This window comes from Rattus norvegicus, chromosome 1, assembly GCF_021556685.1.
Source record: "Rattus norvegicus strain SHRSP/BbbUtx chromosome 1, alternate assembly SHRSP_T2T, whole genome shotgun sequence".
NCBI classification, from domain to species: Eukaryota; Metazoa; Chordata; class Mammalia; order Rodentia; family Muridae; genus Rattus; species Rattus norvegicus.
Window position 1 is genome coordinate 94,363,281 of NC_141534.1, and position 27,217 is coordinate 94,390,497.

At 41.8% G+C, this 27,217-nt stretch overlaps 2 protein-coding genes and 2 pseudogenes across 6 annotated transcripts in view; all 4 read left to right on the forward strand.

The window, feature by feature from the left end:
* Zfp780b (zinc finger protein 780B) overlaps nt 1–8,800 on the forward strand; it is a 49,165-nt gene extending 40,365 nt beyond the window's left edge. For both annotated transcript variants that reach the window (NM_001432857.1, NM_001432860.1), the window contains 1 exon segment: nt 1–8,800. This exon segment is cut by the window's left edge. The gene's annotated coding sequence lies outside the window, so the exon portion shown is untranslated.
* LOC134483039 (zinc finger protein 59-like) overlaps nt 1–22,993 on the forward strand; it is a 23,512-nt gene extending 519 nt beyond the window's left edge. For 2 of the 4 annotated variants that reach the window (XM_087606885.1, XM_087606888.1), the window contains exons 2-6: nt 789–953; nt 2,445–2,497; nt 3,441–3,567; nt 8,903–9,001; nt 19,264–22,993. In XM_087606885.1, the coding sequence (XP_087463011.1) occupies nt 2,465–2,497; nt 3,441–3,567; nt 8,903–9,001; nt 19,264–21,512 (2,508 nt within the window). In that variant the 5' untranslated portion in view covers nt 789–953; nt 2,445–2,464 and the 3' untranslated portion in view covers nt 21,513–22,993. Of the gene's footprint in view, nt 1–788; nt 954–2,444; nt 2,498–3,440; nt 3,568–5,735; nt 7,405–8,902; nt 9,002–19,263 lie in introns of those variants that run through there. The other 2 variants (XM_087606890.1, XM_087606892.1) reach the window with 2 other exon arrangements.
* A 249-nt stretch (nt 22,994–23,242) lies between these two features.
* Nucleotides 23,243–23,891, forward strand: LOC134483068 (large ribosomal subunit protein uL23-like; annotated as a pseudogene).
* A 2,479-nt stretch (nt 23,892–26,370) lies between these two features.
* Nucleotides 26,371–26,955, forward strand: LOC134483066 (low molecular weight phosphotyrosine protein phosphatase-like; annotated as a pseudogene).
* Nucleotides 26,956–27,217: the final 262 nt, after the last annotated feature.

The window sequence follows — 27,217 nt, forward strand, 5'->3', positions numbered from 1 at the left end:
GTGAGTGTTGAGGGAAGTGAAGAAAAGTGCTCAGTGAGGTGCTCTCTGATACAGTCTGGGATCTCTTGCTGGCTCAGGCTCCCTGAATAGGTTGTTATTCAAAAGGAGAGCTGGAGAAGGATGGGAACATTATTTCTGCCCATCTAAGATTCAAGAATGAGTTTGCCCTTCTTTTCTGTTTGAGAAATGAGGTTTCAGTTCTAGAATATGGAAATGTCAGTAAACGAAGGAGGAACGTGCAAATTCATACCTTCATCATTGTGTCCCTTGTGTTGTCCCTGCCCTTTCCTGGTATTCACACTATCATTTCAATGACCATTGATATCTTCTCCCTAAAATCACTTCTTTTTCCTACGTTATGCATAGTGGTTATTTTGGGTTCAAGTGTTAGAAATAATGCGACTACTGGTTGCATATTTAAGAAAATGACTCATAAGATCTAGGCTGTATAGTGTACGTTGTAATCTCAGCATTTGGGAGGCAGCAGCAGGAGGATCCCTGTAAATTAAGGGTCAGCTTGATCCACATAGCAAGTTCCAGAAGGACTGGGCTACACAGTGAGAAGGAAACAAGATTAATGTATTAATGCAGAGCAGAATTTTTCAATTTTCAGATGATTTTTTTGTATTGTGTCCAGTGTGATAATTTGGAGTTTTTATGTACCCTGGAATGGCTAAATCTATAACATTTTTGTAGTGAATACACTTACTGCCTATTCTCTTAGTCTTTTCCAAACTATTAATCAGTCACCAAGTTTGAAGATACATCTCTGAACTTCCCTTGTGTAGCTAAAATCCTGTAGCCCTTGATCGTCATCATTATCATCCTAAGTCTCCTCCTTATGGATCTACGTTTCCATTCTCCACCCCGATGCTGCAGACCCGGCCTCCACCACTCAAACCCCAGGAACCAGCTTTTTACTGTTCCTAGGAGAAAACAGTCTCAGATTCTAAGTGAGTGAGACCATGGGTGTTTGTTTGTCTTTTTGTTTAAAGATGAAGTATTTGTCTTCACAATTGTGTGTGTTGGGTTGTGTGTCCATGAGCACAGGTTCCCTCAGAAACCAGAGATACAACCTCCCCTGGTGTTGAGTTGCAGGCGCTGTGAGCTCTCGGGAGACTGAGCTCTGTCCTCTGGAAAAGCCATAGCAGCTCTCAGCCCCTGAGCCATCCCCCAGCCCCAGCGTTTGTCTTTCTCTTTACCTTATTGCACTTGTTGTTCTCCGTGTGCATCCATAGTGTAGTAAGTGCTTCACTGTGTGTGGACCTCATTCTCCATGTGCTTTGTCCGTTCGTCTGTTGGTGGGGTCGCATGTCACAGCTGTGGGATGATGCTGGAAGGAAGGCGGGAGTGGAAATATCTCCTGGACGTGTGTACAGTGTATAAATATTATAAATATCGTAGAATGCACAAATGTGTATGGTGGAGATGGCTCAGTGGGTGCAGTGCACGCAAGCATGGAGCTGCGCAGTGCCAGATGCAGCAGTGCACGTCTGCAGCCCCAGCCCTCCTATGGCAAGACGGGAGGGGATGAGAGAATCCCTGGCAGGATGGCTAGCCCGGTGTATGCAGAGGCAGGAGGGAAGGAAGGATAAAGATTGAAGGAAATTTTCTTTGTAAAATTTGGGGGCGGGTATATAGAAACATAAAATAAGATTATCAGATGTGTGGTTGAGAGGAAGAAGAAGGAAGGAGCATTAGGAGTTCAAGGCCAGCCTGGCATACAGGAGACTCTGTCTCAAAAACAGATGAACAATCCCACAGTGTACTGAACCAAGACTTAGACCTGTCGGCTAGAGCACTGGATCCCCATGTGCTGATGGCTGCTCCCTGGTGCAGCATCTCAGGGAGTCTGAGAGTTGTGTGTGCTGCTCAGAGCTTGTGAGTAGAGGTCAGTGCTGAGTGTAGTACAGAGCACAGGGTCGTCCTCCACAGTCCATTTACTGAACGTGGGTACAGGATGCTGGCCCTGCCTGAGCATTGCAGCTGCAGCCCCTCCAGCCCTGCTGTGCTTCAGCCCTGAGTGTTCAAAGGAGGCGCCATTTGGATGCTGTAAGCCCCTGCCAGCCTTGATAGGTGGGGTTCTAGTAGGAAGATCTGCTCACAGGAGGAGGAGCGGCCCAGGGGCAGGGCTGGCTGGATCTCAGGGTGGAAGATGGGGTCCCTTCTGCTGGCATCTCCTGGAGGAAGTCCAGGGCAGACATGTGTATGCCCTGCACCCCCACACTGACCCTCTGTAATGCGTTGTCTGGGTTAGGAGAGGATGGGCTTTGTGTAGACTCCTGTGTGCTGCTAATCTGTGTGTGGGAGGCTGTGAGCGGTGGGAGGGGAGAGAGTGAGTGGGGATGCTTGAGGAATAAATGTAGTTGTTGAATCACAGTGACAGAAGTCAGTCTGGGAACATCAAGTCACAATCCAATGACAGGCTTTCTTTTTGTCCCCAGGGGACGAAGCCTGAAGAAGAATGGCCAGCTCCAGTTCTCAACACACGGTCTGTGTAAGTTGGTGTTTTTCTCCTTGACACAGGGGGACTTTCAGCTTAGGTGACTCCTTCCCATCTTTCCCTCTTGAAGCTTCCCAAGGATCTGGAGTCCCCCAGCCCAGTCTGCCCCTTTACAGTGAGGGTTGGCAGGTCTGAGCACTTCCTGTGGGTTCCTCTTCCCAGCTGGTACTGGGGTTGTCTTTGAGTGCATTCCTCCAGGTGCTCTCTGCTTGGTCTGTGCTCAGGGAGGACTGTCCCTGCAGCAGAGGTGTCAGCCCCACAGGGAAACAGGGGCTTTGAGGACCTCAGAGCTTTGAGGTGATGGCCTCATTTGACTACCCTGGGAAACCTGATTGATATCTGTGTGTTGTCAGGCTGATGACCCAGTGCATGAGAGTGAGTGTCCCCTGTGTATGTGTGAGGAGGTGACCTGCTTGAGGAGGCTTGAGGAGAGAGTTCAGTGATCAGGTCATCCAGGCTGTGACAGGAGGTGATTGCAGTCTCCAGAGTCAGGGAAGACCTGAGACACATTGTCACCTGGAAAGTTTTGTTTTCATTCATGGTTAAAAAAAAAGGTTTAACCTAACATGCACATAATATGTACTTATACCTAGTAATTTTATGGACTTTTGCATAGTGTATAAAATCATTCTCATGAAAGCAAATCTTTATGTCATCAGATATCATAATAAACTCAAGGACCCATCTCATCCTTATGTAATTCACCCTGACCCCAGGTGACATTTCTCTTCTGTGGTGTAACCTGAAGGATGTGGCTGGAGTGGGAGGCACATTATCAGATATGTGGGGAGGGCACAGTCGTGGTTTATGGGGAGCTCGTGTAGTCAGGGGCCTTGAGCATTTCCTTATGGCTCCCTTCCCACAATTGAGTCCTTTCCCTTCTGTTTTTCTATCTTGAAAGCTTCCCCATTTCACTCTACTGTGTTTGCTCTTTCAGGGGTCAGTGACATTTAGGGATGTGGCTGTTGACTTCTCTCAGGAGGAGTGGGCCTGCCTGGATGCTACTCAGAAGGTCCTCTACAGGGACACGATGTTGGAGACCTACAGCCACCTCGTCACAGTGGGTAAGGCCTGTGCCCCATGAATGGGGGATGTGTCACATACACTGTGGGCTTTCCTCACTGTGAATTAAAAGACAGCCCCATGTTCCCAGTGGTAGCTGAAGCTGGGATGGTGGCTGATTCCTCTCATTGCTTCACTGAGAAGGCTGAGGCAGGAAGATTCCTGTGAGTTCATCATCACCCCCAGATACATCCTGAGCTCTAGGCTAGCTTAGTCTATAGAGTGAGGCCTTGTTTCAAACAAAACAACACAAAATAAACAAATAAATGGAATAAATTAGGAGATACATCCATAAATAGAATCAGGGGCTAGAGAAATAGCTTGGTGGTTAAGAGAACCAGCTGCTCTTACAGAGGATCCAGGTTCAATTCCCACTCCCACAGTGTGGCTCACAATTGTGTGTACTTCCAATTCCAAGGGATATGATATCCTCTTCTGGCTTTCCTGGGCACCATGGGTGTTTGTAGTCTTCAGTCATACATTGTAGACAGACCCTTACATACATATAAAATAAATTTTAATCAATAAAAATTTAAAAGAAGAAACTGAGTTCCTTCTTTTTACCATGGGAAAGAATGTGAGATTTGTTGGGTTAAAAATTGGAGCTTCATGAAGTGCCTGCTTTCCCTCCCCTTGTTGGTCCTCTAGGTGAGCTCTAGGTTCAGTGTGAGGCCCTGTCTCATGCTAACTTGGAGAGGAATCAACAAACGCACCTAACACTGGTCTCTGACCCATCCTGACATGCAGGCATGCATGCCCACATGTGTGCACACACCCTCTCATGAACACATACATACACTGTCCATGCATAACTAAATAAAAGAGCCATTATGATTTACTTACTAATGAATCAGTAGAGTTGACTCAAAACAGAAGTGGACACATCCTGTTTCCTTCCATGACACTTCCTTTACCTGCTTTGTAGAGGAAGTTTTAGGGTGTGAAGTTTGTCATTTTCATTGAGCAAATCTGCAAGAATGAGATATGAATGTGAAGGCAGGCAGCACACATAATAATGATAGCAATTTTCATGGCTGAGTAAGAAACTCAGTCATGTTAACACTTTTGCGTCATGCTTAAAACCCTGGTTCCATCCTCAGCATCACTAAATAAAGAAATAAGTGCAGATTTAAAAAATAATGATTTTGTTGGGGGGGGAATAATGATTTTGTTTAGTGTAAGTCAGACAGCCTTCAAAGTGTTTGAATATAGTATTTAATCTTAGTATCACCCTATGCAATAAATAGCATTAACTCAATCTAAATTATTTTCTATTATTATTATTATTATTATTATTGTTATTATTATTATTATTACTACTAAATCTTTTTTTCAAGGCACATCTTCTATAGCACATAGCCAATGCTAGCTATGCAACTAAATCCAGCCTTGGACTTCACATTTCCTTGCCTACACTCTTCCGGAGTTGGGATTATGTGCACGTGCCACTATGCCCAGTTATCATTTGGGAAAATCAAGCATAGACTATTATGGGATTGCCTAAATAAGTGGCATTACTAGTGAGGTGCAGAGATGAGGTTTACACTAGACAATAGAGCTGTGATCGGTTCAATATGCTCGGCTCATAGCGAATTATACTGTTAGGAGGCGTGGCCTTGTTGGAGGAAGTGTGTTACCGTGGGGGCGGGCTTTGAGACCCTCTTATCCACATGTGAGCCAGTCTTTTCCTGTCTACCTTTGGATCAAGATGTAGAGCTCTCAGCTCCTCCAGAGCCGTGCCTGCCTGGATACTGCCATGTTTCCTGACATGATGATGATGGAGTGAACCTTTCAACCTATAGACTAGCCCTAATTAAATGTTGTTAGAAAAGTTTCCGTGGTCATGTGTCTCTTCCCAGCAATGGAAACCGTAACTAAGAAGACAGATGTTGGTACCAGGGACGGGGCTATGCTGTGGGAGCCTGACTATGGTTTTTTTTGGAGAAATGTGGATTTGGGGACTTTGGATTCGGGAAGCAGTGGGATGCTTTAAGTGGGGCGTAAGGGACCATCCTTGTAGGAGTGTGGAAGGCACTGGGCTGAGGGTGATTTGAACTGTGCAGACTTGGTCCAAGAGGGTTCAGTGGAGAAGAATGTTAATATGTGGCCTAGAGACTGGTTTTGTGTTATTTTGGTAAAGATTGTGGCTGCTTTTTGCCATTGTCTGCAGAGTTGGCCTGAGGCTACGCTGAAGAGCTTTCGATTAATTGCTTTGACAAAGGAAGTCTCAAAACAGCCTGGTATAAATTCTGTTGTGTGATTATTGAAGTTCACTCTTATAAAGAGCTTTTAATGAAAAGGAGCAAACTGAGAAAGGAAAAATACAAAATGTATGGTTCAAGGAGTAAAGGAGCACCACCAGGAAGTGGAATGGAGATTAGTCCCATGTTCAAGAATATTAAGTGGAATTATGGGAGTGCTGACCTCAGGGCAAGCACAGTCCCACCCAGCCTAGCTTGTTGTTTATATGTTCACAGTTGAACAAGGGATAGTTATACCGTTAGGCGCTCTCAGCTGGCTATTGTTTTTCTTTGGACTTTTAATCAGAAATGAATTACAATTCAGAAAATGGAGGGCACACCTATGATCCAGATCTCGAGACTGGAAGACAGAAGATTTTGAAGCATAGTGGCCATGGAAAACGGCTCAGGCATGGTGGTGGACTCCTTTAATCTCGGGAGACAAAGGCAAGCATATTTCTGAGTTCAAGGTCAGCCTGGGACAGAAGAGGTTCTAGACAAAGAACAGCCTAAATCCGGGTATGGTAACACATGCCTTTGATCTCAGCATTCAGGAAACAGCCATGCAATCTCTTGAGTTCAAGGTCAATCTACAGAGCAAGTTCCAGGACTTAGGCAGTGAAGGAGATGGGAAACAGAAAGCTGGTGATAATGTAATAGAAGAAGGGGGCCATGATCCAGCTCAAGCACTAGCAGAACTTAGCAGCTTCAGCCACATGGCTTTGGTTTAAAAGTCAAAAGTAGAGGGAATGACTGGGACAATTGATGCTGGTTAGCTGGAGCTGAGAAATTGGTGGTGATTAAGAAGAGACCAGCATCACTGAGGTGAAATCTTCTGGGAAGTGATTTCTGAACTCACAAAGAAGCTTTGTACCAGGGATAACCAAGTTGTATCTCGCGCTGCAACTGGACTTGGTAATATAAGAGTCACCTAGGTGGTACTGAGTTTAGAAGGCATAAAAAGGTCATGGCGAACAGCTGAGGCTTGGCACTGTAAGAGGCCATGGAAGGCCACTGGTGAAGAGGTGCAGCCTCAGTTGCAGTTGACTGCCCAGCACCGAAGGGGTCATGCAAAGGATTTGAGGCTTTGCACCATGAAGAGAGCCTGTGCAGGCTGTTGGTGAAGCCTAGTTGTGGCGGAAGACCCCAGTGTATTGGAGATGCCAGTACCGTGGGATGACCACCAAGAACAGCAGCAGCCGTGGAGTGGAGTCATCCAGCCTCTGGGGTGACACAGAGGACAGAGTTGAAGAAGTGACGCCAGCACTTTGGAGGAGCCCAGACAATCATGTGTGGATCTCAGACACTGGAACAAGAAGCTGTAAAGTTAAAGTTGCCTTGGAGACCCCAAGATATTAAAGATGTCAGAGCCATGGGCTACCTGCTGAGGAGAGCTGCTAACAGAGAGGAACCAGCCCAGCAGAAAGAAGTTTGCTGCAGTCAACAAAAATGAAAGGAGTTGGAGATCTGCAGAGCTTTGACGTCAGCCATGGTGGTGCAGAGTGTGGAGTTAGCCCTGCTGGTTTTTGGTCTTGTTTGGTCCTGTATTTCCTCACTATAACATTTTGGAATGGTAATGTATGTCCTGTGATGTTTAAGGTATGTGATCCGCTTTCTGATTTTAACTTTATAGGGAAATACAGTTTTAAGGGTTTGAATGAATCGTAGAGAAGGCGTTGACCTTTGGACTCAACATTGTTGAGATTGCTATAGACTATGGGGACTTTTGAAGTTGTACTAAATGTACTTTGCACTCTGCTGTTTAGGTGTGGCCCCCGTACTGAACAAGCCTACTGCGGCCAGGGAGTGGAATGTGGTGGTTTGAATATGCTTGGCCCAGGGAGTGATTAGGAGGTGTGGCCTTGTTGGAGGAAGTGTGCCACTGTTGGGGTGGGCTTTGAGACCTCCTCCTAGCCATATGGGAGCCAGTCTTGTCCTGTGGACCTCTGGATCAAGATGTAGATCTGGGCTTGAGTGATGGCTCAGTTGACTACCTATCCAGAGGTCCTGAGTTCAAATCCCAGCAACTACATGGTGGCTCACAACCATTTGTTAATGGGATATGATACCCTTTTCTGGTGTGAAGACAGCTATAGTGTACTTACATAAGAAAATAAGTAAGATAAATCTTAAAAAAAAAAAGATGTAGAACTTCCATCTCCTCCTGCACCATCCCTGCCTGGAGGCTGCCATGCTTCCTGCTATGATGACAATGGACTGAACCTCTGAACCTGTAAGCCAGCCCCAATTAAATATTGTCCTTATAAGAGTTACCTTGGTCGGGCTGGAGAGATGGCTCAGCGGTTAAGGGCACCCGGCTGCTCTTCCAGAGGTCATGAGTTCAATTCCCAGCAACCACATGGTGGCTCACAACCATCTGTAAAGAGATCCGATGCCCTCTTCTGGTGTATCTGAAGACAGCTACAGTGTACTTATATATAATAATAATAAAAAAAAAAAGAGTTACCTTGGTCATGGTGTCTGTTCACAGCAAGAGAAACCCTAGCTAAGGAGTCATATTTTCACTCATTCAATTATACTGTTCTCTTAAGTTACAAGCCCCTATCTGCATTTAAAGGAGATTAAAATCCCTTTCAGAAACAGGTAGATTCTTGCCCAGGTTACTTTTTCTTCTCTGAAGTTTTTCCTCAGTATTATATTGGCTTTTAGAAATTTTTTTTTAATCTGTTTTTATGAGACAAGGGTCTTGCCTTGCCACTCCTTGCCTGACTCATTCCCCCACCTGCTGGGCTAACAGGTACAAATCACTGTGCCCAGATATATATACCTTTATAATAAATAAGTTTGTATTTTTAAAATCTGCACAGGCAGGGCATAGTGGCACACACCTTTAATCCCAGCATTTGGGAGACAGAGGCAGGCAGGTGAAGTAAAAGTTCAAGTACCACATTCCAGGCCATTCCTGGATTGTTAGAGAAACCAAGTCTCAAAAAGAAAATAATAAATAAATAAATAAATAAATAAATAAATAAATGTATTGTGTCAGTACTATGATTCATTTCTCTCTCTCTCTCTCTCTCTCTCTCTCTCTCTCTCTCTCTCTCTCTCTCTCTCTCTCTCTCTCTCTCTCTCTCAGTGGGGAGTTGCCTTTCCAAGCCACACCTGATCACCTTACTAGAGCAGGAGAAAGAGCCCTGGATGGCTGTGAAGGAAGAAACAGACAGGCTGAGCCCAGGTGAGTAAGAGGGAGGTGAGCCTGCAGCCCTGCCAGGCACAGCTTGTGGTCAGAGGCTCCACAGAGCTGACACTGGGTTTGACAAACTTCCTTCAGAGCCCAGGGTCTGTGGGAAACAAAGCTGAGCCCTGGGAAGGAAGTCAGAGTCGGAGCAGAAGCTGTCAGAGGGGCTTCTGTCTCATGAATCCCTTTAAGTTGTTATAATTTCTTCCTCCTACTGGAGCAGGTGTTCCTGACTACTGAACTGTTGCTAAGACAGTGTCAGCATCAGTGAAAGCTGTAACACAAGGCGGCAAACCAAGTGTTTTAATTCTGTATTTCTTAGTCACTCTAGACAAAGTGTGATGGCAGACCCTGTGCTTCTAACTGAAGCAATGGTAAGGTTGACAGGACAGATCCCCTGGGCTTGCTGGCAAGTCAGCCTGGTTTACTTGTCAAGCTCCAGGCAAATGAGAGACCCTGACTCAAAGACAACAGGTGGGCAAACCAGGGACACATCTGAGCACACGCACACACAGCACACAGCCTTCTACCTCGCTTGGCAGGGAACTGTGATAGCTCTTCTTGGTTGTCAGCTTGACCACATCTGGAATTAACTAAAACCCAAGCAGCTGGGCATGCCTGTGAGAGATTTTTGTTAATTAAATCATCTGATGTGGGAAGACCCACCTTAAATCTGAGCTACACCTTCTGGTGCAGCCTGTGGAAAGGATGGGAAGGAAGCTGTGCTTTGTCTGCTTCCCCCACTCTGCTGGCAAGTCCAGTCCTCACTGGAATGAGAGCCCACTCCTTCAGGACTTCAGCAAGTCCTGAGGACCAGCTGAGAGACCCAGCCCTACCAGCCAAGGCTGAACAACTACTGGATTTTTGGGCTGTTGGATCCTTTTACCTATGAATTTCCTGATTTCATTGTTTTTTGGTTTTTGTTTTTAACAGCCAAATAATACTCTGTTGTATAACATTCCTCTGTTGAAGGACATGTAGGTTTTTCCTATTTCTTGCTATTATGAAGAGAGCAGCAATACACATGTTTGAGCAAGTGTCTCTGTGTAAGTGTGAAGCATCCCTTGGGGATGTGCCCAAGAGTGGTCTGTCTGCATCTTGACGTAGATCGATTCTCACCTTCCTGAGGAACCAGCACACATTTCCATGGTAGCACATGCTTGCACTCCCACCCTAATGGATATGTATCCCCTGACTGCACATGGTCGCCAGCCTGAGTGCTCTCTTGGTTTATTGATCTCAGCCGTTCTGACAGGTGTAAGGCGAAAGCTCAGAGCAGTTCGATTGCATTTCTGTGGTAGCTAAAGATGTTGAACATCTCCTCAAGTGTGCACCAGCCATTTGAGTTTCCCTTTGTGAATCCCTCTTTAGATCTGCACCTCATTTTCTAATTGGGTTATTTGTTTTCTTGATATGTAGTTTTTTAGTTCTTTATGTATTCTGGGAATCAATCTTCTATTAGATGTATAGTTGGTAAAAACCTTTTTCCATTCTCTAAGCTGCCGCTTTGTCCAAATAACAGTGTCCTTTGCTATGCAAAAAAGGTCTTCAATTCCAGAAATACCCATTTGTTGTTATTCCCCATGCCTGTGCCTATGTTGCTCTGTTTAGAAAGTTTTCCTGTGCCGATGAGTCCAAGTCTGTTTCACACTTTACTTCTAGTAGGTTCAGTGTATCTAGCTTCATGTTGAGATCCTTGATCCATTTGGAGTGGAGTTTTTTTTTTAATTTTTAATTTTTATTTATTATTTTTGGAGTTGAGTTTTATGCAAGGTGATAATCATGGATCTATTTGCATTCTTGTACATGCAGCTGTACTTGTGCCAGAAAACGTTCATGAACGCCCAAAAGACCACCAAGGATCTAGTTCCAGTGCAATTGCATTGGGGTCTCTTTATTCAAGCCTGAGCTTCAGCTCCCCCCAACCCAGACACAGCAGGAAGGTAGAGCCCTGAGCCTAGTTTTAGGCAAGCATTTATAGTGGCAAGAAGGGGGCATCTATCCTGGTGTACATCTGATTGGGGGACTATTATGACCTTTAACGTAATTGGCTGGTGCTGGGAGCCAAACCATAAACTTACCTTTTTCATTTTTCCTGGATGACAGTTGTTAGGAAGTGAAGTGTCATGGGCAGGCTTGTAACCTGGAGGTGCAGATTTGTTGGGGAATAACCTGGAAACTGGTGCTAAACGCGGTGCATGTTGGGAGGAGGGTAACCTAGAAACTGGTGCTAGGTACCAGCCTGCTGGTTAACTTGAGTTCAGCCTTAGGTCAGGTTCTTTAAGATGGTGTCTGAACCCAAAAGGTTTGGTCTCTCATACTTTTTGACCCCATTTGTTGAAGATGCTTTTTTTCTAGTGTGTATTTCTGGCTTCTTTATCAACTGTCAGGTGTCCATAGGCTTGTGTGGATTGATGTCTGGGTCTTCAGATTCACTTCCCTTGATCAGTGTGTCTGTTTTTGTGCCAGTGCTCTGCTGTTTTTATTCTTATAGCTCTGTAGTACAAATGGAGGCTCAGGATGCTGATACTTCCTGTAGTTTTCTTACTTTTTAGGTTTTTCGTTTTTGTTTTGTTTTTTTCCCCACTATCCTGAATTTTTTGTTTGCATATGAAGATGAAATTTTGTCTTTTATGATTTGTGAAGAGTTGTACTGGAGTTTTGCTGGAGATTGTATTGAATCTGTAGATTGTTCTTGGTAGGATGGCCAAGTTAACTATATTAATTGTCGTGATTCATGAGCATGGAAGATCTTTCCAACTTCCAATATCTCCTTCAGCTTTATTTTCTTCAGTGTCTTACCACATGATATTGTATATTAGTTGAGGCTATTGTGAAAGGTGTTGTTTTCCTGATTTCTTTCTATTTCTTAAAGTCTGTTTGCCATTTTTACACAGGAGAGTTACTGATTGTTGTGAGTTCATTTGTATCCAGCTTCTCCACTGAATGTGTTTGTCAGCTGTAGGAGTTCCCCCATTGGAGTCTTCCGGGTTATGTTTCCTGTCGTATCATCTGCAAGTCAGGATACTTCACTCTTTCCAATTTGCATTCCTTTCATCTTATTCCATTGTCTGATTGCTCTAGGTAAAACTTCAAGTACTTTGAAGGTATGGAGTAGGTATGGACAGAGTTTGGACAACCTTGTCCTTTTTCTCAATTGCTTTGAGTTCTCTCCATTTAAGGTGATGCTGTCTGTGGGTTTGCGGTATACTGCCTTTATTATGCTGTAGTGTGTCTGTCCTTTGTATCTCCAGTCTCTCCAGGACTCTTATTCTGAAGGAGTGTTGAATGTTGTCAAAGGTTTTTTTTTTTCTTTTTTGGATCTAATAACACGATCCTGTTGCTTTTATCTTTAATTTATTGATATGGTGGATCACATTTATTGATTTATATATGTGAAACCATTCCTGCAGCTCTGTGATGAAGCCTATTTGATCATGATGGATGATAATTTTGAGTGTTCTTGAATTCTGTTTTCAAGTATTTTATTGAGAATTTTTGCATCTATGTGCATCAGGAAATTGGTCTGTATTTCTCGTTGTTGAGTCTGTATGTGGTTTGGGTATCAAGGTACCTTTAGCCTGCCTCATAGAAAGAATTAGAAGGTGTTCGTTGTATTTGTATTTTGAGCAATAGTTTGAGCATGAACTGTTCTTTGAAAGTTTGGTTGAATTTTGAGCTAAAGCATCTGGCTCTTGACTTGTTGTTGTTGTTGTTTGGGAGACTTTTAATCACTGATTCTATTTCACTAGGGGTTATAGACTGTTTAAATTTTTTTACTTAGTTTTCCATTAACATTGTTAAGTGGAATATATTGGAAACATCACTCATTTCTTTTGGATTTTCTAGTTTGGTGTTTTTAGGTTTTTATTGCATGTCCTAGTGAAATCTCTGGATTATTATCTGTTGTTATATATAGGGAAAACATTTGAGAATTCTGAACTTTGGTTTCCTTAAAAAACACAGAAATATTATAAGAATGTGCTTTCATTTTAGTCCCTATTATAAGGAAGTGGAGCTGCTTCAGACTGTCCACAGCAGCTTACCATGATTTACCTCGTGCTCTGATTTTGCCAGCTGCCGATAATTTCTTTGATTGTGTGATAGTTGGAATTTTGGGACATTTCAGAGGGTACATAAATTCAATAGACCCTGAGATTCATGATTATTGGTCCTTTAGGGAGTTTGTGTTCAATTTAGCAATGGCCAAAGAAGAAACAAAAGAAAAGAAATTAGTCTCTCCTCTCTATGTTTTGTTTTCCTGCTATTTAGTATTAATGGGTGAAACTTGAAGTTGAGTGGTCGTGGTGGATAAAGGATGGGAAAAGAAGAACAAAGTAGCAAAGACCAGCTCCAAATATGTTCTCTTTTCATCTCTTAATTTTGTTAATTTGTTTCTTTCTGCATTTTATTTACTTTGGCTAAGGGTTGTCAGTGATTTTCTCAAAGAGTCAACTCTTTGTTTCATTGATTCTTTTCTTTTTTCCATTTTTTCTATCTTATTGATTTCATCCGAGTTTAATTACTTCTTATGGTCTATTCCTTTTGGATATAATTTTCATCTTTTTGCTCTAGAACTTTTTGTTCTGGTAAAGTTATTAGAATAAGAGCTGAAAGTCCCAGAAAATATCTTCAACAAAATCATCTAAAAGCTAAAAGGTCCGGACAGATGTCTTAAAGACCCTAGGTGTCTACTGTACCCAGCAAAACTTTCAATTGCATAGATGGATAAATCAAGATATTCCATCAAATTTAAACAAAACCAAATTTAAACATCTTTCCATTAACTTATCCATACAGAAGATGTTAGAAGGAAAACTCCACTCCAATGAGACTAACTACACTCAAGAAAACACAAATAAATAATTTCAACCCATTACAGCCAATCGAAGAGAAATACACATACAGACATACACACAACCACTACCAACAACTATTAAAATAACAGGAAGTAGTGATCATTGATCATTAATATCTGTCAACATCAATAGACTCAATTCCTCAATATAAAGACACAGAATACATACTTAAACATAATCTATCATTCTGCTGTGTACCAGAAACACATCTCAGAAACAAAGATAGACATTATCTTGGAGTAAAGGGCTAGGAAAAGGTTTTCCTAGCAAGTGGACCTAAGAAACAAACTGGAGTAACCATTCTATTACCTAATAAAATAAACTTTCAACCAAAAGTAATCAAAAGAGATTGGGAAGGACACTTCATATTCATTAAAGGAATAGTCCATCAAGATGACATCTGGATTCTGAACATCTCTGCCCCAAAGGCAAGGGCACCAACATTTGTAAAGGAAATATTACTAAAATTTAAATCATATATTGAAGCTCCCATAGTGGGAGACTTCAACACCCCGCTCTCTCACCAAAGGACAGGTCCTTGAGACAGAACCAAAACAGAGAAATAATGAATCTAACAGGTTATGATTCAAATGGACCTAACATATCTACAGAACATTTCACCCAAACACAAAAGAATATACACTCTCAGCACCTCAGAGAACCTTCTACAAAACTGACCATATGATTGATCAGAAAACAAGCCTCAACAGATACAAGGAGATTGAAATAACCCCTTGCACCTTATCAGATCACCATGGATTAAAACTGGAATTTGACAACAGAAACAATAGAAAGCCTATGAACTCATGGGAACTGAAGAATTCTCTACTAAGTGATCACTGGCTAAGGGAAGAAATAGAGAAATTGAAGACTTTCTAGAATTTAATGAAAATGAGGGCACAACATACTCAAACTTATGGGACCCTGTTAAAGCAGTGTTAAGGGAGTTCATAGTACAAAGTGTTTTCATAAAGAGATTGGCAAGTTCTTATACTAACAAATTAAAAGTACACCTGAGAGTTCTAAAAAAAAAAAGTAAACATACCCAAGAGGAGTAGACAGCAGGAAATAATCAAACTCAAGTGTAGACTTAGATTTTTTGAAACCTACTTTTTAAAACATTTATTTTATTTTATTTTATTTTGAAATCTACTTTTCATAAGGGTTCTCAAACCCTTTTACCCCCTTTCTAGCCCTCCTTCCAAAGGTAGGAGAGAAACGATGGTAAATAGGACAAGGGGTGTGGACCTGATTAGAAGTGGTTCTTAAGGATGATTCTAATCTCTGTTTGTCAGAACACTGGCAGTCCAGTTCAGTAGGGTCTGGACACCAAACATGAGTTGGCAGTGGTGGCAAGATCCAGCAGAAACAGCCAGGCTTCTGCTGAATCAGCATGAATCAGTGACTCTGACCAGAACCAGCTGGGATGGGACACTAGGAGAAGTTCTCTGCCATGCTTCTCTCAGTGAAGGGAAGATGAGAGAAGATGCAAGAACAACAAATCATTGCAAGGCGACTTCAAGGGCGACTCCATTGTCTGTCGAGTCCTGTTTATATGCTCTCCAAACATCACCTGTCCTTCCATGGGTCTTGCCTCAGCAAAACACCGTGTGAGTCTGCCACAGCGAGACACCACGTGAGTCTGTTATCACAGAAACGTCTACTTCACTCAGGGCTGAAATCAACCAATTAGAAACAGAGAACAATATAAAGAGCCAATGAAGCCAAGAGCTGGTGTTAAATCATTAGAATGAGATCTCTTCTTTTTTTCTTAAATGTAGGTACATGCCATTATGAATTTGCCTCTTAGAACCACCTTCATAGTGTCTCTTAAGTTTAGATGTGTTGTGCCTTCATTTTCATTCATTCTAGGAGGTCTTTAATTTCTTAATTTCTGTCTTGACCCAATAGTATGGTTCAGTTTCCGTGAGTTTGTTAGCTTTCAGTTTTTCTGTTGTTACTAATATCTGTGGTGGTTAGATAGTATTCAGAGTGTTATTTGAATTCTCTTGTATTTGTTGAGACTTGTTTTGTGTCCACGTATGTGCTATAATATCAGTTAGCTCCAACATTTCCCTGTTTAGTTTTTGTCTAGATGACCTATCAATTGGTGAGAGTTGGGTATTGCAATCTCTCACAATCATTGTATGAGGGGCAATATGTGATTTAAGCTGTAATTTTTATTTGTTTGTTTTTGTTTTTACTAAATTGGGTGTCAGATGTTTGGTGCCTAGATGTTGGTGGATTGTTCCTTTGATAAGCATGTAATGTTCTTTCTTTCTCTTTTGAGTAGTTTTAGTTTGAAGTCTATTTTGTCAGATATTAAAATGGCTACACCAGCTTGGTTCTTAGGTCCATTTGCTTGGAATTGGAAGATGACTTTCCATGCTTCTACCCTGAGATGTTGTCTGTCCTTGGTGTTACAGTGTTTTTATTGAGTGCAGCAGACAATGGGTCCTGTTTCTACATTTAGTTTATTAGCATCTGTTATTTTGTATCTTTTTTTTTCTTTTTTCAGTTTTGGATTTTTGAGACAGGGTTTCCCTGTGTAGACTTGTCTCTCCTGGAACTCACATTGTAGACCAAGGTAGCCCAGAACTCAGAGATCTGAGTGCTTCTGCCTCTCAAGTGCTAGAAATAAAGGCATAACATACACCACCATATCTTGCTAAGGTGTGTCTTTTTAATTGAAAAATTGAGACCATTGATGTTAAGATATATGATGAGTAGTGTTTGTTGATTCCTGTTACTTTCCTATGTTGGTGTGTGTGTTCTCTTTTGTTAGTGGTCTGGGATTATTTATCCCTGGTGTTTTCTTGGGTATGGTTAATCTTTTTAGATTGGAGTTTTCCTTTTACTGCTTTCTGTAGGGCTGGATTTGTAGATAGGTATTGCTTAAATTTGGTTTTGTCATGGACATTTTCATATTCATTTTTTGTTTCTCCTGAATGTTTAGTGTTTTGATTATAATGTGCTGAAGGGGTCTTCTTTTGTGATACAGTATATTTCGTGTTCTGCATGGTTCTTGTACCTCAATAGGCATCTTATTCTTTTGGGGAATTTTCTTCTATGCTTTTCTGGAAAATATCTTTGTCATTGACCTGAGTTTATTCTCCTTTCTCTGTTCTTATTCCTAGATTTAATTTTTTTCATTGTGTACCTCATTTCCTGGATTTGTACAGGGAAGTTTTTAGATTAACCTTTTTATTTGCATGAGGTATTCATTTCTTCTATTTGTCTCTCCAGCCCAGGCCAGTTCGCTTATAACATGATAGATATTATGTATTTGTCTGGTATAGTTTTTTGCCCCTCAGAATTTGGTTCAAAAACCTTTACCAAAAGGTGTGTGTTAAGATAAAGTGGCAAGTTGTGGTTGCCTTTGGCGGGCCTGTGCCAAGGTGTGTGGCTAAGAAATTATACCACACACTTGATCTAGTGTAAGAGCTTCATTGAGGGTTGGTAGTGTAGTGTGATTTATCTTGTGCTCCTGGCCCTTTAAAGGATCTCAATTGCTAGTCAGCTGGCCTTTTAAGAAGTCTTAGCTGTTAGACCTGCTTGGCCCTATGACCTTCACTGTAGGATATAAAGCAGAGGCTGAGAACAGAGACTGAGCAGAGTGAGAGGAGGAGGCAGTGAGGGCAGAAGATATTGTTAGGAGACAGCTGAGCCAGGAGAAGCTGAGCTGTGCAGATAGGCTAGACCAGTTGTTATAGGTTAGAGCTGCTAGTACTGGGAAAACTGGGAAAGTGGCTGTCTAAGCACACTGTTGGGGCTCTGAGGAAGGAATGGCTGGGAGAAAGTTTTGAAGGAATTGGGCTGGAAACTGGGAGGAACGGATGGGGAAGAAATTAGATTCATGGATTCCCCCCTTCCCCCCTCTGTCCTTCTTTCTCTCCTATCCAGCATTAGGGGGTGAAACCAGGGGGGATATAGGGTGGGAAAAAGAAAAACCCACAAAGTAGCAAAGACCAGCTACATGGGTGCAATTGAAAGGCTGTCTCAGAGCAGGAGCGTGAGAGAGAGATAGAAACAGAGAGGAAATCAGGATAAAATGAACAAGACAGAGATTGAGAGAAAGGGATAGAGAATGGAAGGGAGAAAGAGAGGGACGAAGGGGGAGAGAGGAGGGAGGGGAGAGGGAGGGAGGTCTGTGGTGGCTGGGGCCATCTGAGGCCATTAATGGGCCACCTGGAGGCTGTGGTTGGGGACATAAGCTGCTGCTAGATCCCTGAGAACAGGCTGATGCGAATATCTGATTGCTGTCAGTGTGTATTGTGCAAATGAACACATTAGCTTATTTCAGTATAGTTATAATCTCATGAAGTAGACATGTGTAGACACACTTCTGGCTACTTTATGGGTTCCTTTCTCTACCGTGTTTCACCCTTCCAACCTCATAACACTAGTTACAAGAGAAGAAGGCTAGAGGTGAAAGTGGCTTTGATATTGTTAGGTGGCTTCTTGCTGATTAGGGGCATTGAGTTTCTTGGGGGAAGTTTGATCTTGAGCATCAGGATATCCAATTTCTTCTCATTTCTCGTCTCTGCCCATGACCACATGACAAAAGGCAGCAAACCTTAAAGAACAGCAACCAGCAGGAGCAACATCAGCTACAGTCCCTCTCTCAGCTCTAGCATTTATATATGCTCTCAAGCATCCCCAGAATTCAAAATTCCATGAACTTGCTGAAACTATATATATAGCTGGCAGAATCAAGCCCTTACCAGAGCATGAGGCAAACCATAGACTCCTGCTGTGGACAATCTGAAGTAGTCCGACATCCCATCCCTGGTATTAAAATCATGTTGGGGTGGTTACATACAACTTTAAAAATAATATATATATATATATATATATATTTACATACATACATAGAACTGTCTTCAGAAACACCAGAAGATGATTGTGAGCAACCCTGTGGTTGCTGGGAATTGAACTCAGGACCTCTGGAAGAACAGTCAGTGCTCTTAACCCCTGAGCCATCTCTTCAGCCTGGTTGTATACACATTTAATCCTAGCACTTGGAAAGAAAGAGGCAGGTGGATCTCTGAGTTGGAGGCAAGCCTGATCTACAAAGTGACTCCAAGACAACCAGGGCTGTTACACAGAAAAACAAACAAAACCGTATTCCCATGTCATGTCTATGTTTTTAAAGAAACCAGAATTCTCACTACAGACATGTCATCCCATTTCCAACCTGTTCTGCTGTCAACTGTATTATCTTACATAAACATTCTTTTCTGCTGCTCTCCTTGCTCCTGTTCAGATATTATCTCCTTGCTCTTCTCAGATATTACATTAGAGTCTGGCCATTCATTTAATGGCTTTCATGTTACAGGAAAATGTGTGTATATGTGTTATCAGAAAATAAAGTGTTCTTGCTCTCTCCCTTTCTTTTAGAGTTGGAGACAGGTTATGATGCTGAAAATATATCTCCAGAAAATCCTATTAATAATGGAAAGTTTCTCAAACAGAGCATAAAGCAATTAAGTAGAACTTTTGACTTCAAGGACTCTAGTTCTAGTAATGGCCCCAACTATAGTACATTCCATGGACTAAAGGATTGTCAAGGAGATGCTGATCAACAGATTACTAACAAGGAAGAAATGCCTCCTTATACCTGCCAGACTCTTGCTCACAATATAGAAAGAGCATATGAATGTAAGGAGTGTGGGAAGTGCTTGGGTTGTAGGTCAACTCTCACTCAGCATCAGACTATTCATACTGGAGAGAAACCCTATGAATGTAAGGAGTGTGGGAAGGCCTTCAGACTCCCCCAACAGCTTACAAGACATCAGAAGTTTCACAGTGGTGAGAAACCTTTCAAGTGCAATGAATGTGGAAAGGCGTTTCATCTTCCTGACCTGCTCAAGTACCATAAAACCATCCATACAGGTACAAAACCATTTGAATGCAGGGAGTGTGGGAAGGCCTTCAACCGGGTCTCCAACCTTGTTGCACATAGGATTATTCATGCTGATGTGAAACCATATGAATGTAATGAGTGTGGGAAAGCCTTTAAACGTCGCTCAAATCTTGTGCAACATCAGAAAATTCATTCTGATGAGAGACCTTTTCAGTGTAAGGACTGTGGGAAAGGCTTCATTGTTCTGGCCCAGCTCACTAGGCACCAGAACATTCACACTGGAGAGAAATTGTTTGAATGTCATGAATGTGGTAAGGCCTTCAGACTTCCCCAACAGCTTACAAGACATCAGAAGTCTCACAGTGGTGAGAAACCTTTCAAGTGCAATGAATGTGGAAAGGCGTTTCATCTTCCTGACCTGCTCAAGTACCATAAAACCATCCATACAGGTACAAAACCATTTGAATGCAGGGAGTGTGGGAAGTCCTTCAACCGGGTCTCCAACCTTGTTGAACATAGGATTATTCATGCTGATGTGAAACCATATGCCTGTAATCAGTGTGGGAAAGCCTTTAAACGTCAAAAAAGCCTCATGCAACATCAGAAAATTCATTCGGGTGAAAGACCCTTTCAGTGCAAGGACTGTGGAAAGGCCTTCATTGTTCTGAGTCATCTCACTAGGCACCAAACTATTCATACTGGAGAGAAGTCATTTGAATGTAATGAATGTGGCAAGAAATTCAGAACTGCCACACACCTTGTTATGCACCAGAGTATTCATACAGGTGAAAAACCCTTCGAATGTAACGTATGTGGGAAGGCTTTTCGGCTTCAGGTGTACCTTTCTGAGCATCAGAAAACTCACATGGAAGAGAAACACTTTGAATGTAACGTATGTGGGAAGGTCTTTCGGCTTCAGGTGTACCTTTCTGAGCATCAGAAAACTCACACTGAAGAAAAACCCTTCAAGTGTAAGCTCTGTGGGTCAGCCTTCAGAAGTAAGTACCAACTTAGTAAACATCACACAATTCATACTGATGAAAAACCCTATCAGTGCAAGGAATGTGGGAAATGCTTTCGTCAAAGGTCCAATTTTACTGATCACCAGAGTATTCACACTGGAAAGAAACCCTTCCAATGTAAAGAATGCGGGAAGTTTTACAGACTTAACACACTTCTCATTCGTCATCAGAAATCTCATAGTGGTGAGAGACCTTATGAGTGTAAAGAATGTGGAAAGGCTTTTCATCTTCCCAGTGAACTTAATAACCATCAAATTGTTCATACAAGCAAGAGACCCTTTGAATGTAAGGTATGTGGGAAGTCCTTCAAGCGCGAATCCACCCTCATTCAACATGGGGCTGTTCATGCTGGTGTGAAATCATATGAGTGCAGTGAGTGTGGGAAAGCCTTTATTCACCGGTCAAGCCTGTTGCACCATCGGAAAATTCATTCTGATGAGAAACCTTTTAAGTGTCAGGAGTGTGGAAAGGCTTTCGTTGTTCTGGCATACCTCACTCGGCACCAGAGCATCCATAATGGAGAGAAATCATTTGAATGCCAGCAGTGTGGGTCAACCTTCAAATACAAATCCCAGCTCAATAAACATCAGAGAAGTCATACTGATGTGAAACTCTTTCAGTGCATGGAAGGTGGAAATGACTTTGTTCCTGGAATAGACCTTAGAATTAATCAGGGAGTCTGTACTGGTGAGAGTCCCTTTCAATGCAATGAATATGGGGAACACTTTCAACATCACAACCAATTTTCTTGGACATACTAGAATTCATACTGGTAGGAAACCCTATCACTGTAAAGAATGTGGAAAGAACTTCAATTTGAACTCAGGCCTTCTTTAACATAAACGAATACATGCTGGTGTCAAACACTATGAATGCAAGGAATGTAGGAACATTTATAGAATTAGCTCAGGTTCTCCAGAGAGTCCATTGAGGTTTGAAACCATGTGAGTGAGAAGAATCAGGAAAAGCTTTTATTGTAAATGATGAGTTTACACAACACAAGGAAATCTGTAATAGCCAGGAGTCCGATGCATGTAAGGAAGGTGGATAAGCCATTGTATGAAAATTTTACTGAATATCAGGGTGCTCATATTGGGAATACTATGACTTAAAATAATGTGGGTACTTTAATCTGCCCTGGATATGGTGAAATTAGTATATTCATATACTGTTGCTGCCAAGAAACTCTTTAGAATGAGGTGGGAAGTGGGTTGTTCAGAGAAGATATTTGGTGAGATTGTATTTTCATGTCAGAAATTCAAGATAGTGACCATGATCTTGATTTACTTTCCTCTTATTGTATAAATTTTATTCATCAATCAATAGTCACCCAGGATAATCAATTTAGGGAAAACAGTTATTGCAACTGAGATGTTTTCCTTGTCACCATTAATATTCCATGGGTCCTATGATATCACACTGGATGTTTACTTTCTTCTTGCATAATTTGTTAATGGCAGCATAGTACCAGCCTAAGTTGTAGCAATGGGGTTATAATAGATAATAAAATCCTTCAGAGTATTTGGTTAGTTCTCATGGTCTTTAAAAGAGCTTTTAAGATTTTCTCCTTTTATGAGCATTAATATAACTGACATGAAAACTTAATTGCACTTTAGACAGTTTAGGAAAGTCTCATGCTTTTACTCACTATTACATTTTAAATATTTTCATTCTGGACACATCCGATGCATGAACATGAAAGGATTGAATTGTCCCCATTCCTTACGTATTTGTGTGGACATTTTAAAAAACACAGTCATTTATGAATAAGTACTTTCTATTGATGAAACCCATAAAAATCTCAAAATGTAAAACCCTATATTTCATGCCTTCTGCCCACATGTAAGTATACATTTTTTGATAAGACAAGGAAGTCCACAGGCTCCTCCATCTCTTATTCTTGCTAAGGTTATTTCAGGTTTGACTAGAATTTGACTAGAATTTCCTTGTGGAGAATCTTGTGGAAAATTGTCCTACTCTACTTAGAAACTGGAGTTCAAATTACCTCTGCTAATTTAGCCTGGCTTCTGTTAAGTGCCCTGTGTGTTTAAACCTCTCCCTCCAGCTATCTGCTTATTTTGGGTACTATTAAACTACCTGCTTGTCCAAAAGCTCCCCCTGTAGCTCCCGAACAAGATAATAGGATATGGGTTTTCCTCTAAATGCTGGGGCTATACTTGGGTTCCAAATACATGAATGTACTCAGAGCTGACTGGAATAAAGACTTTAATTTTGAAGTAAACTGTGTTTGAATGGTTTTCTATGGTGGGATCCCTATAACATATTAACAAAAATAGCCGAATTGAAACCACTTATAAAAATACATGTGTGAAATTTTTTTTTGGAGCTGGGGACCGAACCCAGGGCCTTGGGCTTGCTAGGCAAGCGCTCTACCACTGAGCTAAATCCCCAACCCCGGTGAAATTTTTTTATCCATATGAAAAACTTGGAATTGTCAACTATACACATCTGTATCCTTACCTAGATTGAAAATTGTCAACAATTTACAAGGTTGATCTGCTTTTCTGTATAAATAGATATTTGAGACTGTACCATGAAGAATATGTTTTAGAGCCTTTTCACCAAGATGGCATTGAAATCGAAGAAGGAAGCTCCTGCCCCGCCCCCCCAAAGCCAAAGCCAAAGCGAAGGCCTTGAAAGCTAGGAAGGCAGTGCAGAAAGGTGTCCACAGCCACAAAAAGAAGATCCAAATATCAACCACTTTCCATCAGCCCAAGACCCTGTGGCTCTGGAAGCAGCCAAAATATCCTCAAAAGAGTGCACCTAGGAGAAACAAGCTTTACCACTATGCTATCGTCAAATTCCCACCAACCACTGAGTCAGCCATGAAGAAAATAGAAGGCAACAACAGGCTTGTGTTTGTTGTGGTTGTCAAGGCCAACAAGCACCAGATCAAACAGGCAATGAAGAAACTATGACATTGATGTGGCCAAAGTCAATACCCTGATAAGACCTGATGGAGAGAAGAAGGCATATGTTTGCTTGGCCCCTGATTATGATGATCTAGATGTTGCCAACAAGATTGGGATAATCTAAAGTGAGTCCAGATAGCTAATTTTAAATACACACTTTTTTTCACCATAAAAAATATGTTTTAGAGTTGGGAGTGGAAATGCATGCTGAAATCCTAAGTAAGTGTAAAGCTGATTCAGGAGGATCAAGAGTTGGATGCAAGTCAAGCTGTATAGATTGTCAACAAAAATTTCCAGGGGTGAGCGCAGAAATCACTAGGAGACACTAGGAGGAAAACACTAACCTAAAGAGGTTAATTATACCTAAGAAGACACAAGGAATAAATAAAGTAAGGGCAGCAACTCAAAGAAGAGAAACATAAATTACCACCACAACAAAAGAAAAAGAAGCAAAACAATGTTCATTGATATCTTTCAATATTAATATCCTCAATACCCCAATAAAAAGACCCAGACATGATCCATCTTTCTGCTGTATCTAAGAAACACACCTTAGCAACAAAGATAGACATTACCTCAGAGTAAAAGGCTGGAAAAGGGTTTTCCAGGCAAACAGTCCCAAGAAACAAGCTGAAGTAGTCATTTTAAGACCACTCTGAAAATCAGTCTGGCAGTTCCTCAGAAAATTGGACATAGTACTACCCGAGGACCCAGCTATATCACTCCTGGGCATATACCCAAAAGATTCTCTGACATATAACAAGGACACATGCTCCACTATGTTCGTCGCAGCCTTATTTATAATAGCCAGAAGCTGGAAAGAACCTAGATGCCCTTCAACTAAGGAACAGATACAGAAAATGTGGTACATCTACACAATGGAGTACTACTCAGCTATTGAAAGCAATGACTTGTGAAATTCTTAGGCAAATGGATGAAACTAGAAAATATCATCCTGAGTGAGGTAACCCAATCACAAAAGAACACACATGATATGCACTCACTAATAAGTGGATATTAGCCCAAAAGCTCGGAATACCCAAGACTCAATTCACAGACCACATGGAAGCTCAAGAAGAAGAAAGTCCAAAGTCTGGATGTTTCAGTCCTTCTTAGAAGGAGGAAGAAAATACTCACATGAGGGAATATGGAGACAAAGTGTGGAGCAGAGACTATAGGAAAGGTCATCCAGAGACTGCCACACTTGGGGAATCCATCCCACATGCAGTCATCAAACCCAGACACTACTGGGGATGACAAAAAGGGCAAGCTAACAGGAGGCTCTGTCAGTGCCTGACAAATACAGGGGCTATGCTTGAAGCCAACCACTGGACTGAGAACAGGGTCCACAATGGAGGAGTTAGAGAAAGGACTAAGGTAGCTGAGCGGGTTTGCAACACCATAGGAAGAACAACAATATCAACCAATCAGACATACCAGAGATCCCAGGGACTAAACCATCACCAAAAAGTATACATGGAGTGACCCATTGCTTCAGCAGAGGATGGCCTTGTTGGGCATCAGTGGGGGGAGAGGCCCTTGGTCCTCTGAAGGCTTGATGCCCCAGTGTAGGGGAATTCCAGGGCAGGAAGGTGGGAGGGAGTGGGTGGGTGACTGAGCATTTTCATAGAAGCAGGGGTGGGGAGGGGAGTTGGTAGAGGAGAGGAACTGGAAAGGGGGATAAAATTTGAAATGTAGATAAAGAAAACATCCACTAAAAAATGAAGGAAAAAAAGTGTATTATACAGATTTTAAAATAAAAAAATCTGATAAAATAGACTTCAAACCAAAACTAAATAGAAGAGATAGGGGGGATTCTACATGCTCAAAGAAAAAAAAATCCACCAACTTCTATGCATAAAACACAGGGCACCCAAGTTCATAAAAGAAACAATACTATAGTTTAAATCGCATATCGAGACTCAGACACTAATAATGGGAGACTGCCATATCCAGCTCTCACCAATGGCAGGTCATCCAGACAAAAGCTAAATAGAGAAATGCAGGAGCTAACTTGATGTTAGAAACCAAATGGATCCAACGGATAACTACAAAACATTTCATCCAAACATCAAAGACTATACCTTCTTTTCAGTACCTCATTGAACTTTCTCCATTGACCATATGCTTGGACACAAAGTAAGTATCAAAAGATATAAAGAAATAAAATAATACCTGGTAAATATGCAACCACCATGGGTTAAAGCTGGATATCAATAACAACAGAAACCTCAGGAAGCTTACAAACTCATGGAAACTGAACAAAGCTGGGTCAAGCTGAATGGAAACTGGGTCAAGACAGAAATTATAAAAGAAATTAAGGATTTCCTAGAATTGAATGAAAGTGAAGACACCATACACCCACACTTAGAGGGTAGATGGAGGCATTCTAAGAGAGAAGTTCATAATGCTATGTACCTACATTCAAAAAATTAGAGAGGTCTCACTCTAGCAACTTGACCCCACACCAAAAGCTCTAGAATAGAAAGATGAGATTACACCCAAAGGGAGTAGAAGGCAGGAAATAATTAAAGTCAGGGCTAACTTCTGTAAAACAGAAACAATAGCAGTAACAACAATATTGAAATAATACAAAGAATCAATGAAAGTTGATTGAGTTGGTTCTTTGAGAAAATCAGTAAGACTAACAAACCCTTAGCCAAATTACCTAAAAAGTGGAGAGAGAAGATCCAAATGAAGAAAATTATAGGTGAAAAGAGGACATAAGAACAGATACTGAGCGGTTTCTGAGCGCCAGGGTCTGCACCAAAACATGGCAGAGGTTGGGTCCAAGTCAGCGCTGTTCATGTCTTGGTAACATTTGCTAGTCACCCATTGTAGAAGCAGTGTTCAGGAAATTGGTAACTGATGGAAAGGTTTCAGATAATGAGGATAGACAGTGTGGCTACATCCACCTATGAAGTGGAGACCCCCCCCGACTATGGGGGGCAGAACTGCATGAGAAAACATGGCATCCACATGCATCACGTTGCATGGCAGATTACAAAAGAAGACTTCGACACATTGGATTATACACTGTGCAGGGATGAAAGCAATCTGAGAGATTTGAGTAGAAAAAATGATCAAGTTAAAAGCTGCAAAGCTAAAATTGAGCTACTTGGGAGCTGTGAGCCACAGACACAGCTCACTATTGAAGTTCCCTGTTCTGGCAATGGCTGATTTGGAGCTGGTGTGCCAGCAATGCCTTAGGTGCTGCAAGGGGACCTCTGAAGTACACATCTGATAATCTTATGAAATTTTATATTTTTATATGCCCAGAAAATTTACAAACAAATTTTCCTTCTATCTTTACCCTCCCTTCCCTCCTGCCTCTGCATACACCGGGCTAGCCAGCCTGCCAGAGATTCTCTCATCCCCTCCCGTCTTGTCATAGGAGGGCTGGGACTACAGACGTGCACTGCTGCATCTGGCACTGCGCAGCTGCATGCTTGCATGCACTGCACCCACTCAGCCATCACCACAGCCCCCATCTTTTCATTTCTGTGACAGGTCAGTATAAGCTCATGACATTT